Raw genomic sequence first — 14,089 nt, 5'->3', positions numbered from 1 at the left:
CTCACCCTCCCTCCAATCCTCTCTCCCACCCTCTCTACCCCTCTTTCTTCTATCCCTCTACTCCTCCCTTCGGTGTATTTCTACTATCTATTAATATATTCAGCTTGTCCTATTTTTACACCGGAATTAAAGAGCAACAGTATACAAGTGCAATCGCATTATTTTGAACTCTAACACATACTATATATCCCCCCTCCCCCCTAAGACCCCACCTCCCTCCCCCCCGACTTCCCAGAGCCTGTACACGGTGTAGATTTTTAACAAACACAGTTTAAAATATATTAAGACAAAGGAAATAAAAAAAAAAGAAAGTCAATAACATCTCTGCGTTGAACTCAGCTTCTTCCTGTTGCACTAACTTTGAGCAGTTTAGATTATTCCTAATCTTAAGCATAGGCTATCTGGAATTTCTTAGTCCCGTATTTGTTTTGTGTATAGTCAATCCATTTTTTTCAGTCTCGTTTATATCTCTCATTTGAGTGATCTTTAAGATATGCCAATATTTTAGCCATCTCGGCTAGGTTTGTAACTTTCAATGTCCATTCTTGAGTTGTAGGCAAGTCTTCCTTCTTCCAGTATTGCGCCACCAACAGTCTTGCTGCTGTTATTAGGTGCAGAATCAAGTTAGTCTCTACCACTGTAAAGTCAGTACATATACCTAGTAAAAATAACTGAGGAGTAAACTTTATCCTTCTTTTAAAGATATTTTGCATAATCCACCACATTTTTATCCAAAATGCCTTAACCTTTTGACAAGTCCACCATATATGAAAATATGTAGCATCGAGAGATGTGTTATATAAATTCTGAATGGTTGCTTCTGCATATTCCTTGGAGTTACATACAGGTAGTCCTTGACTTACCATTAGTGACTGTTCAGTTACTACTGACCTAAAAAGGGGACTTATGACTCAGATTTAAAGTTCTGACAGTTGGGCCTCCTCTATGGTCACATCACTTTGGACACTTGGCAACACAGTTGCATATATAGCTGGTTTCAGTATCCTTCAGTAATGTGACTGTATTTTATGACACGTTTGCCAAAAACTGTCACTTACTTCCAGTTTTCAGCAAAATTGTGCCCATAACACATCACTAGTTCACTTCACGACTTAATGACTATGACGACTTGCTTAACAACTATTGCAAGAAAGGTTGTAAAATCATTCTGGTCACACGACGGACCCATTTTACGACTGTTATGACATATAGTATGACTGCAATGGGTAGGCTCAATTACAGTTGTATTGCAAGGACTACTTGTACTTAGGGAGTTGCATGCAGTTGTCAATCATCAGTCATGCTGTTTTGCTAGAACTGTTCAATCTAAAATTAAACACAAGATTTGGGTGTAATGTGGGATTCTTTGTTTTTATCTTTTGTAGGATATAGAGAATGAATTGATGGTCCAAGTTGGTATGAAGCATGAGATAGAACTTGCAATGAAGTTATTGGAGAAAGATATACATGAAAAGCAAGACACTCTTATAAATCTGCGGCAACAGCTGGAGGAAGTCAAAGTGATAAATACAGAAATGTATCAAAAACTGCAGGTAGTTCATTATTTATATTTTGAAACTAAAATATATAAGTGTAATGTAATGATGTCTGGTGGTGTTTGGGGGTTTGATTCCCCCCCCCCTAGGATTTCAGGGTCAACTGTTGGCAGTTATCCCAAAGCATCTTCTCTATTTGGGGTGACAGTGCCATTTAAACAGAGTCATGAACTTGGTTGTATGATATGCTGAGCCATGCTTGCTTAGCATCAGCCATCACTAAACATGTGAACGATCCTATATATTAATAATATGGAAGCCCTTCTTGCAGAAATGTCTGTGCAGCCAGTATCCTAACTGGTAGTGCCTGGCCAGCTAACAATAGAATCCTTTGCTAATTGAACAAAACACAAGGGCTCCGTAGCTGATCAGCTTTTACATGCAGGGCTAGGGGTGTGAATCCTTTCTTAAACACCTTAAAATCAGTGGTAGGTTCCTACTGGTTCGGACCAGTTGGGTAGAACTGGTAGCTCTGACTGTAAGCCGAGAGTGAACCCATGCTATAGACAGTTCCAAATATGTTAGTTAAGCAAGGACTGCCTGTACTCTCCCTCCCAGAAAGGCTAAAGGAAAATAAAAAGCAGTGGTCGCTGGCCTCCCCATTCATAGACATTGATAAAACAGTGCCCGTCTTGGAGGTAAATTTTTTATTTATCTAATCGGATACAGATATGATTCTGACATCAGCTACATTTCTCCCTCTTCTTTGTCCTTCCAAGTCAATTGAGTACATGAAGTGGTTTGGGAACTGAAAAACATGCAGTAGTTTTGCAGGACTGAAGTTTTCCTGATGAATACTGGAGTTGTTTTTTTCCCCTACGTGGCTTAAAGGACCACTACTACTTTTAGCAGAGATTTCAGCATTCAGAGTTGGTTCAGAGAGAAGAAAGCCGCAGAAGAAAGAAAAGCTATACTGCATGATAATTACCATATTGTAATGTAATAATCTCTAATAATAGTTTTCAGATGAAGCCATGAAAGAAAAGAATGAAATAATTGGTCGCCTGGAGGATAAAACTAGTGAGATTACCGCAACTATGAAGCATCTGGAACAAAGGTACAACACGAGTCTTTTCAGTTTTTTCTTACTCATTTTCTCTTGTCCATCTTAGTGCAAGAGAACCCCTGGGCTTATATCTTCCTCTCAGGTGCAAACCTTGGCAAATTTTAATGGTATTTTTATATAATCACCACTATTTTTCATGCTCAGTTTAATGCCCGGATTCATAATCCATGGTTTGAGATCTTGTTAAAAACCACAATTTCTACTTCACATGCATTGACAAGCTGAGTGTCAAAAAAATAAAAAATAAAAACTTCAAAAGTCTGTCTGGCTAACTTATGATGAAGATGGTGGTGATGGGAGGAAAGCAGAAACTGGGTTTGATCCAATTTATGTTGATCCACATAAGTTGTAACATGGGACAGACCTTGGCTTAGCACTACATGCTAGTTTGGCAGGTAATAGACCCAGTTACCTGCATATTGTGCCAAAAGGAATAGGACATAATTTTTCACATTTAACTTGCTCTTAACTTTGAATACATGTTCATGCAAGAACAGTCATAATTCAAACTGATCTGATTTGATATACTTCTGTGAACATAGAAGATGCCTCCCCAATAGTGTAGGATTCAACCAGTGTAACAACCAGTTTGTCGAGCATGCGCTTTGCGCGCTCCGCGCACATGCAATACATTTGAAAACAGCTCAAAAATTTACCTTCTAGTGCAGCCCCAGTGAGTAAAACAGCTGAGGCACAGCAAACCACTCTATCGTGCCTATCAGCTGGGCTTCAAACACAGGAAGAATAGGTCAGTAAAGCACAGGGGCAGGCGGGCAGACCCACCTGATCATCGGAGTGAACCAGTTCGCTCTCAGCTGATCGTCGGAGCTACTGTTTCGCCCGAACTGGTCTGAACCGGCTGAATCCCACTTCTGCTCCCCAAGTTGCAAGAATACACTCTTCCTTTGTACTCTAAATCACATTATAACGCATTTTGCAGATTACAGTTAGCTATTCCAAAACTTTTGTCCCTTTTGACTTTTCCATATTGTTAGCAATTTGTCCAAGCTCCCTTTGACCTAAGTATATGCTGTGCTGAGTGCAGCAAACTGTGTGGTAGTAGAGGATAAGACTTGGATCTCCTTTGCATTGCAGCTGTAGACTGATGATGCATTGAAGGATGAGTTGAAAGTAGAAAAGCTACAGGGAATGTTTTCAGTCCAATCCAGGGGCTCTGCCCCCCTTTTTTGAGGGGGACTAAATGTGGTCTGCACAGCCTTCCGATACTAGCAGCTCTAAAGCCGTCAGAAAACCTTGAGAGGCTCCGCTTGCAGACGACCTACTATATTTTGTAACTGGCTGATTGCTATAGAATTCAAATTTTCAAAGACATTTTTTTTGTTAACTGGTTTCCTCATCCATGCAGCAGGAGGCATGTAACATGGAATAGTTTCAGAAGCAGGTTTTGTTGATATTAGTTCCATGAAAAGAGATTAAAGGCAAGATGGACATAACAGCTTAAGTGCTTGTAAAGTAACCATAGAGTTGAGGCTGTAGATCAGGGCTGTCAAACTCCCAGCCCACGGGCCGGATACATCATGCTCTGGTCACGCCCATGCCCAATTAGCGAAGTCCTGATATGTCACATCATGGTGACATGAGTTTGACACCCCTGCTTTAGATATCAAAGTTAGAGAATTGGTACCATGGCTGTATTCTGAGGGCACGTTACTCTTTATTTCTGACTTGGTTTCACTTGTTAGCAGACATTTCTAGTAGACAACTAGAAATAAAATTGGCCTAGATCTGTGGCTGAATCAACCATGGCTAGAAACATCATGTTGATGTAGCCTCAGATCTAAGCCAATCTTATTTCTCCCTTAAGAAGCCAAGAACAAATTCAGGCTTATGGTGAAATAAACCATCTATCCTGAGTGGAGGTGTCTGCAGGTTAGTGTGTCAAAAAAATTATCAGCCTTGATCAATACTTACACCAGGGGTGTCCAACTCCCAGAATTACCCAGCCAGCCATGGGTTGAAGTCTACATGTCTCAAAGTTGCCAAAGTTGGACACCGCTATCCTACATCTTTTTCACTCTTGCTCAGAATGAAGAATAGGGCTTTGATTACAAATGTTTGACCAACACATTTTGATTTCAACTGTAATGCTAAAAATATAGAGTGCGCTTTCCAGTTTGCTTAGCCATTCATATTTCTGGGAGAAGGAAAGTGAGGAAGTCTAGAACAAGGTACACAAAAATGCTTATTCCTCCCCCCCTCAAATCCTGACTTTTGAATTTGCACACTAGTGCAGTTGTCGAATCACGATCCCAGAAGTACAGTATGTTAAAAAATGGTTGGTTTTTCTAATTGCTTAAAAAATGTAAGCATCCATAGTCTCATCATTGTTTTCTTTTTCAACCCAGTCTATTGAACAAAAACATGATTGTGTATTAAAACGTTAGCAAGCATGAATATTCTTTTATTGACATCGTTTTTCCTCTTTCTTTTTCTTTTCTCCTTTATCCCACATTTTTGGATGTTTTTATTGCCTTTGTCTTTGATTTTTTTTTTTAATCCATTGCACATCTGAAGTGACAAGGAATTGTTAACGCAGACTAGGACTATTGCTATGACTTTGGTGAAATGTTCCAGTCGTGAAGGGCAGCCCCAGTACAAGCTGGTTAAAGATATATCATTTTGAAGCCATGGATCTTGCAAAGCAATTTGTAACAGAGCAGACAGCCAGCAGCGCTTTACCCAAGGAAAATGAGCTTTGAATTATGATGCTTGGATTTGAGTCTCTTGTCCATATATTTGGTTTACTTGGGATGTCAGTGTAGTATTCTCATCAGACCGTCTTTCTGACACCGATTTCCTGCTTTGTTTTTCCGAAAGGAAGTGACAATAGAAATCTTAACTTAACAGTTTTTAGTTGGAATTGATCTTTTCAAAATCACAGTGTTATTACCTAGCAAATGATAAACAGAGACTGACTTCATGTTCAGGTAGCACTATTTTTATGACAGTGAAACTGGAAAAGGTTCAGAAAAGATCGTACAGATTGTAATTCAACCTCAGTTCACATAGATCTTTTCTTGGTGTTTTGATAAGGGCAAGAGTTAAACATGGTCTCCCGGATTCTTTTTAAATATATTAACCTTTGCACAATGTTGTTTTTAAGAAGTGTAGATGTGCCCCACAATTTTGCTTTAAAAAGAGGAATTAAATTGGCAATCCACCATGCTTTGAACTGAAGAAGTTGTGCAATGAAAATTAATTGGTGGACATTGGTGAAGCATAAAACCTCTTTTAGTGGAACGTATATGTTCCTCTACTTTGTGGTACAGAAGAAGGAGGGACTATGGAAATACTTTTTATTTATAGTTGATAGCATTCAATCATGGAATGGAAAGTACTTGTTTGTGCTTGGATGTCTGCCTGGGTAGAAAGGCTTTACAATTAATTTTTTGGAAAGGGGCTTTCTCTCACGCCCCTGTTTTTAAAGCTGAGGGGGTATTATTTTTACAGATGTGGGAGCTTTAGGAACATATTAGCATTAGAGCAGGAGTGTTGCGGGGGATCAGAAAAGGCAAGATGGCAGCCACAGCCATGCAACAGAAGCCCTGCCCCCTTTTTTACGCAGAATGCATGGGTTGGGGGGTTGGACATTGATGGCACAGTGGCTGCTGGCATTGGGAGATTTTTAACTAACTCCTACCCCCACTCCTTGTAACAGACATCCTTGCATTAGAACTCAAGATAAATCTCCTTTCAATCTTCTTACTGAAGGTTTACTGGATGGTTTTTACAAACTTCTCTAGGCATAGGCAGTGTTTTCAAAGATCCCCCCACCCCCCAAAGTGAGGCTAGTGCCATGCCTGAAAAAGCTCAATGCACAGAGTCGCTTCACACTTTCTTGGAATGTAGATGATCCATGGGAAGATGAGAAGATGATATGTTTCCCTTTTCCTTAGAAATAAATTTTGGAGCAAGTTGTGTATGAGATCGGAAGAGAAGTGACAGGAAAAGTCTAGGTGGATTGCTCTGCCAGGCAGTATTTATCTGTTTTCTTATCCACTCTCAAACCTGGGTGGGAATCCAGCATCAAGGGTGTCAAACTAAATTTCATTAAGGACCGCATCAGGGTTGTGTTTCACCTCGGAGGGCCAGGGTGGGCATAGTGGGGATGGGCATGAGCATGACCAGCGTGACGTCACTTGTATCGGGGTGCCTGTGGTGGCCCAAGCGCTCTGCCAGCAGAAACAGGGTGCCAAGCTCCATTTTCAGTTGCAATGTCCCCCTGTAAACCTCTACCAGAGAAAATGGAGTTCGAGAGGGCCATGTGCTGGCAGACGCGCTGCGGGCAAGTCCATCACTGTTTCCAAGGCGGTCCCGCGGGCCAGATCTAAGCATTCCACAGGCTGGATCCGGCCCCCTGGCCTTGAGTTTGACACCCCTGATTTACATACCATAGATATTACATTAGACCAGTTTTAATGATCACAGAACTAGTGCCAGACAAGTCACATTGGACTAGTGTTTCTCATCCTTGGCAACCTGAATGGTATGAATGTTGTGTTCTTAAAATTGTATTGTTCTATATGTCCAAAGTTTGTTTCTCCCCCTTCCCTTTTTAAGTTGTAAGCCGCCCTGAGTCCCCCCAGGGAAAAGGGCGGCATATAAATTTAATAAAATACAAATACAAATACAAAACCTGAAGATGGGATTCAATTCCCAGAATTCCCCTGCAAGGAATTGTGGCTGAGGAATTCTGGGGATTGAAGTCCACTCATCTTTATCTTGCCAAGGTTGAGAAATGCTGTATTAGACAGTGAGCAATTTTCCTTGGCATGTATTGTATTGAGCCTCAAATATACTATTTGTGTCCTAAGTTAAATAATCAGGAGACAAAAGTAAAAAAAAAAGTTAAGATAGTGGCTGCGACCACATGGACAGGGCCACCATTATGGTTCTTTTCACTGCAGATGAAGTGAGGATGTCCCTGTGTCCTTTCTTTCTTTTGTGAAACCAGTTGGCAGAGCTATTTGAAGTTTGGTTTTTCCTTTTCAAAAAAGAAATCATATCCATAAAAGAGCTTAAATAGTCAGCACTCTGTATGTATCAAACCTAAAATATGTATCACTCGCTCATGATGGCGCCTGTTTATCATGGATCCCAAATAAAATAAAAATGGAGAAATTTACAGAAGTTTTGTGGTGATAGTGAGATGCATAATTTGAATTTGTAGGCATTGTCTGCGTCTCTCATTTGAGTTAGTGAGTTTATCCCCAAACTTTGTTTTCATTTAGAAATGTTCTATTTCCCCATTTTTTTCCTTTTATTTGTCTTCATCCTTTACATCCAAATTCTAGCTTCAGTTTTACCCAAAGTTGATTTGAATTACACCAGATTGCAGCAAGCAGAGAAGGCTCACATGGAAGCAGACAGTGAGGACAAGAAAGTTAAACAAGATTATATGAATAAATCTGAAAGTCTTCAGAAAGAAATTGCCCAAAAGGAAAACCAAGTGTAAGTAACATTTATTTTGGGGAAACTGGAGTACTTTTAATATTTCATTATAAACATTTTAATATTTATATGTTGTTTTTAATTTCTCTATATGAACCATTTAAAACAATACCCTAATCCTGGGTGTACAGTATTTTTCTTTGCAGACATTTGTGTAGACATTTAAGATATTATTTTATGGAAATTATTAAGGTGCAGGATTAGGGACAGGAGACAGTGAGTTCTAGTCATCCCTTAGAATGTTTCTATGTTGGCTTCTCTCCCCCAGGCCAACCCACCTCTCAGGGCTGTTGTTGGAAAGATTACATCCTCTGTCTTGACTTAAATAAAGGTGAGGGACCACTAATAAATAAATACGTCCATACATACCTTATCATATCTCAAGACATCAAAAATGTCATCAAAAAAGCACAACAATGTTCTTTCTGCAACCAACTCAGAAAGCTCAAATGGCCCAAAAAGCTACTGATTTAGTTCTACAGAGGAATTATTGAGTCTGTCATTTGCACTCCATAACTTTCTGGTTTGGCTCTGCAACCAAACAAGACAGATACAGACTTCAACAAATAATTAGAACTGCAGAAAAAAACAATTGCTACCAATCTGCCTTCCATTGAGGACCTGTATACTACAAGAGTCAAAAAGAGGGGTGTGAAAATATCTACAGACCCCTCACATCCTGGACATAAATTGTTTCAACTTCTGCCCTCAAAACGACTCTATAGGGCACTGCACACCAGAACATCTAGAAACAAGGACAGTTTTCCCCCCCGAATGCCATCACTCTGCTAAAACAACTAATTCCCACAACACTGTCAAATTATTTACTAAGACTGTATTACTGTTATTCTTCTCATCCTTCCTATTACCTGTATCTCCTCCCACTTATGATTATAACCATGTTGCTTGTATCTTTCAATTTATATTTTATTTATTTACTAGTACAATTTTTTTTTAATTAAATGTTTTTTAGTTTTAGTTTAAAACTGGTACAACATCTTTCTTAATATATCAATCAATTACAGATAATACAGAAAAAGACAAAAACAACAATCAGAAAAACAAAACAAAACACAGGTGTCTATTATGAAAAAATAAGAAGTATATCAACTGGTTACAACATGTTTTGGTGCTTCTCTTCCGTTGACTCCTATTAATTCAAATATCTTAACTCGAATATTTACCATATCAACATCATTATACCTCCGGTTTTAATTATTATAGTTATTTAAACATCCTTCATCCTTAGTTATGCTAAGGAATTAGTCCATAACACATGCTGGCAGTTCATTTACTTATTTGTAAAATCCTCTATTATCATCAAATCCTCATATTCTATTTTAACTAAACATCCATAATATTCAATTATATCATATATCCTAACATTTTCCAAATATTGATTAACATTTAATTATATGGATTTTATTTAGTTTTTTAATAGTGCTAATTATTATAGTTAATACTCTTTATGTATAACCTAAAGGTATTTTCTCATATCCAATTGTTAGTTATCATATCAACTCCACATTATATACATTACTATCAATATCAATTATTATTCAGCAATATCTGTTACACAAAAAAGCAATTAGGTTTAGCTAGTTTTCAGTTGTATTCATCAATCTATCAACCAATTCCAAATTATATATATTGCTATCTATATCAGTCATTATTCAGCTATATCTATTACAAATTGAAGTAATCCGATCTAGATTCTGTTTTAGCTAAACAACCATAATATTCAATTATATCATATATCATAACATTTTCCCAGTATTGGTTAACATTTGATTGTATGGATTTTATTTAGTTTTTTAACAGTGCTAATTATTATAGTTAATACTCTTTATATATAATCTAAAGGCATTTTCTCATATCCAATTGTTAGTTATCATATCAACTCCACATTATATACATTGCTATCAATAACAATTATTATTCAGCAATATTTGTTACACAAAAAAGCAATTAGGTTTAACTAGTTTTCAATTGTATTCATCAATCTATCAGCCAGTTCCAAATTATATATATTGCTATCCATATCAGTCATTATTCAGCTATATCTATTACAAATTGAAGTAATCCGATCTAGCTAATTTTAAATTGTATTGTCCCATCTGTCAGCCTGTGTCCCTCCAACAGCAAAATTTCCTCCGTCCAGTAGCCATTCGTTGGATACATTTACCAAATGTTTCCATAAGCAAGTCCAAACAAAAACATTTCGGCACCTTTGGATTCTGAATGTCGGTGATGAAATAATAAAGTTGTCCTAAGCTTATAAAGCTTCCCAATTTAACTTTAATTCTCAAGGGTGGATTCTCCATTCCTTCTGCACACTGTCTCTTTAAATGAGTCGTCTTTATGGCTTCCCCCCTCCTCTCTTCCTCTGAGATAGACCAGACACCATTTCTCACATTTTCCGTTTGTGTTTCAGGAACATTTAAGCATTCAACGATCTCAGTTTTAACTTCATATTTTAGAATCAATTGATCCAGTTTTCTTTCCAATTTTTGGTAAGAATGAAAGAGTCCTCTACACGCAGAGAAAAGAGTCTGAAATGAAATCTTAGAGGTATCTTGGGACGCCATGATGTGTCGTAGTTAAAATAGAAGCTCTCTTTTTTTTCCCCACAGGCTTCGAAGCACTTTTTACTTTTTTTTTTTTAGTCTCTTACCGGCTGTCAGTCTTATCTAGTTGTAGACAGAACTAGATAGTAAAGTAATAAAAATGTCGAATCGTGACGGGCTAATTAGTAGGAGATAAGTTTTACGATCCACTTAGGGAGATTCAGAGGGGGGAGGGTGTCGCGGAGTTTCTTGAAGCATTTAAGAGGTAAAGTAACCACCAGTCATAAATCCATTAGAAAAGCTAATTCGCCGCTAAATCTTCTTGTTGTTTGGTTTTCAATTATCTTAATTTTTAACACGAACAGTGTCTCTTAGGTAATAAAATCAGCTTACCAGATGACATCACTTCTTCCATTCTTAGGGGCAACCTGCAGTTTCAGTTAGCACGCAGCTAATCCAAAAAGGAATTGGCACGGGGAGTTAATACCCTCCCCCAGAGATTTGCGAATATCTCTGGGGTCCTGGGTCCCTCCCCACCTTCACTGTCGTCTCCGGGACAGCTGGGGTTCAAAGAACCCGTCCAAAAATCCTTTGGTATAGAGGAATTTCAGGAGTAGCCTAAAACTCCATCTTCTCACTGCTAAGCCCCGCCTTCTTCCTCTATTTACTAGTACAATTTGATAACTTATTAATAACCTTGACTATCACTAAGTGTTGTATCTTTTTATTCTCGATGAATGTATTTTTTTATGTACACTGAGAGCATATGCACCAAAGACAAATTCTTTGGGTGTCAAATCACACTTGGCCAATAAAGAATTCTATTCTATTCTATTCTATTCTATTCTATTCTATTCTATTCTATTCTTTTCGTATTTCAACTATTGCCTTTCTCAAACTAATGAGAAATTGCCTTTCTCACTTTTCTTTCTCAAACTAATTTCTACTTCTCAATGAATTATTTATTCATTTTGTCCCTCCTTTATTACTTTATAAGTAACTCAGGGCAAAGGGACGTGGTGGCTCAGTGGCTAAGATGCTGAGCTTGTTGATCAGAAAGGCTGGCAGTTCAGCGATTCTAATCCCTAGCGCTGCGTAATGGAGTGAGCTCCCGTTACTTGTCCCAGCTTCTGCCAACCTAGTGGTTCAAAAGCATGTAAAAATGCAAGTAGAAAAATAGAAACCACCTTTGGTGGGAAGGTAACAGCGTTCAGTGCGCCTTCAGCATTTAGTCATGCTGGCCACATGACTACAGAGATGTGTTCGGACAGCGCTGGATCTTTGGCTTTGAAAAGGAGATGAGCACCGCCCCCTAGAATCGGAAACGAGCACATATGTGTGAGGGGAACCTTTACTTTACTTTAACTCATGACGGTGGGCCTACCTAATAATCCATCACCTATTTTCCCTAATCAATAACCTGTGAAGTGAGTTTGACTGAGAGGGGGAGAGAGTGGCCCAAAGTCACTTGACTAGCTTTCAAGCCTAAGGGGGACTAGAATTCACTATCTCTTGGTTTCTAGGCCAGCACCTTCATCACTACACCAGACTGACTCTCCTATACTACATCGGTAATGTATCTTGAGTTGAACAGTCATAGAATGATTAAATGGTGAGGTCAGAAAGGACTTTTAGGGGTCTTCTAGTTCAATCTCTGGTCAGAACAAGAATTTTAGACCAATTCCTAGGCAAATTGTTGTCCAGCCTTGGTTTGAAAACCCCTGGGGAGGGAGCACCATGATTCCAGAAATCAGGATGTTCCACCATTTCATAACTCTTATGGCCAAGAAAATCCTCTGTCAGGGTTCCAAATAGCACCCAAAAGTAAATCAGAGTCCAAGGCACAGTATTGCTCAAAGTTCCAATTTATTAAGAGAGTCATGTTGGCACATCTGGGAAAACCCAAATCTGAAAGCTTTCCAGTTTTCCCCACCCAGTTGAAAGTTCAAGATTTTGCCCCCACACTCACATGGTCCAATCTTCCACTGTCATGCTGGCATTTCCACCCATCCAGTTCCAGTCAGGTGCAGAGGTGCAGAGACAAAGGATGACCCTAGCTTTCTAGAAAGAATTTTGTTATGGCTACATAGCATCTAACTCTTACAATTCCCCCTCCCATTTTCCCACAATAGAAAATGCATAGTAGAATAATAGAAAGTGTGGCAGGCCAAAGTTTCAAAAGAAAGATAGCTGCAGGCCTGACAGCCTCCTTATTTCAAATTTGGGTCTTCCTCTATAAAACTCCCACTCAGTGGTTCCTGTCCTACTTTTGGGCCTTACAGAGAATAAATCCACAGCTTCTTTCCTGTGATAGGCTGAGAAGCAGGGGAAGAAGGCTGTCACGTCTCAACCAGACTGAAGCCTACTGAGCATATCAAGTGCCTGTCATTAGATTTATGCTACGATTTAGAGATGAAATATTTATTGTGGAGATTATGGCACTGATTAAAAGATTACATAAATTAAAATGAAGCTAATGCTTTGAAAGCATTCTTTTAGCTTGAATGAATTTTTAAATATTCTATATTTTTAGGTGTCAACTGGAGACAGATTTGAAAATAGAAAAAGAATGGAGACAAACCATGGAAGAGGACCTTAAAAAGGAAAAAGAAATGACTTGTTTTCTACAAACAGAGACTCAGCAAATCATTACACTTAAAAAAGTAATTTCTCAAAACTTGAATCCTGATTAAAAACAGTAGAGGGACAGGGTACACCAGAAAGTGCCTTTGCATAGTTCATGAGGTGGGCGTGAGGGGATGAGGCCACAAGGCTGCCATGCAAGCAGGTGGGCTGTGGGAGACCTCCAGGCCTGCACTGGCAGAAGCCCTTTCTTCCCTTAACAGAGGCTGAAAACTGGGTCTTTGCGATGGCAAGCAAAGAGGTTATTTTCAATCACTTATAGGTGGGTGGGGGAAAGGAGGGGAATCATGATTAGAACCAGGATCCTGATGCCTAACATTCACTAAATGGCCATTTATAAGGTAAGCTGATAAATTTTCTTTAGGAGTCGGCGCCTTTGTTTCAGCCAGAGGTGCGAATGAAATTGCTTTCATCAAAATGTGATTATTCAGAAACAGTATATTTTTCTAAGCCTATCAACCTTCACATTAACTATCAGTGCTTACTAGCATTTCCTTCTACTGTGTTTTCCCCAAAAAAGCATGACGTACCCTGAAAACAAGCCCTAGCCTAATTTTCACACCTGTGCCTAATATAAGCCTTACCCCCCAAAATAAGCCCTAGTTAAGCCCCAACATCTGGCTGTATGAGGCAGGGCAAGGCGCAGGTGTAAAAATTAAGCTGGGGTGGAGGTGCCCCATGGGCCAGGCACCCGCTTACTTCATTGCACCGGTTGAGCCCTTGTGGCAGAACGCCGTGAGGCTTGTTGGACTGGTGGAGCCCTTTGTAGCAGAATGCTGCGAGGC

At 39.0% G+C, this 14,089-nt stretch overlaps 1 protein-coding gene across 5 annotated transcripts in view; it reads left to right on the top strand.

The window, feature by feature from the left end:
• The window catches only part of RUFY2 (RUN and FYVE domain containing 2), a 40,806-nt gene that overhangs the window by 16,395 nt on the left and 10,322 nt on the right, over positions 1 to 14,089 (top strand). For 4 of the 5 annotated variants that reach the window (XM_087702318.1, XM_014058593.2, XM_087702319.1 and 1 more), the window contains exons 11-14: positions 1,386 to 1,553; positions 2,516 to 2,613; positions 7,975 to 8,094; positions 13,195 to 13,324. In XM_087702318.1, coding sequence (XP_087558444.1) covers positions 1,386 to 1,553; positions 2,516 to 2,613; positions 7,975 to 8,094; positions 13,195 to 13,324 — 516 coding nt within the window. Of the gene's footprint in view, positions 1 to 1,385; positions 1,554 to 2,515; positions 2,614 to 5,157; positions 7,925 to 7,974; positions 8,095 to 13,194; positions 13,325 to 14,089 lie in introns of those variants that run through there. The other variant, XM_014058595.2, reaches the window with a different exon arrangement.

This window comes from Thamnophis sirtalis, unplaced genomic scaffold, assembly GCF_051295495.1.
Source record: "Thamnophis sirtalis isolate CommonGarterSnake01/CBP01778 unplaced genomic scaffold, rThaSir2_p1.2 scaffold_15, whole genome shotgun sequence".
NCBI classification, from domain to species: Eukaryota; Metazoa; Chordata; class Lepidosauria; order Squamata; family Natricidae; genus Thamnophis; species Thamnophis sirtalis.
Note: the sequence above shows the minus strand (reverse complement) of the source record. Positions and strands in the feature narration are given on the sequence as shown.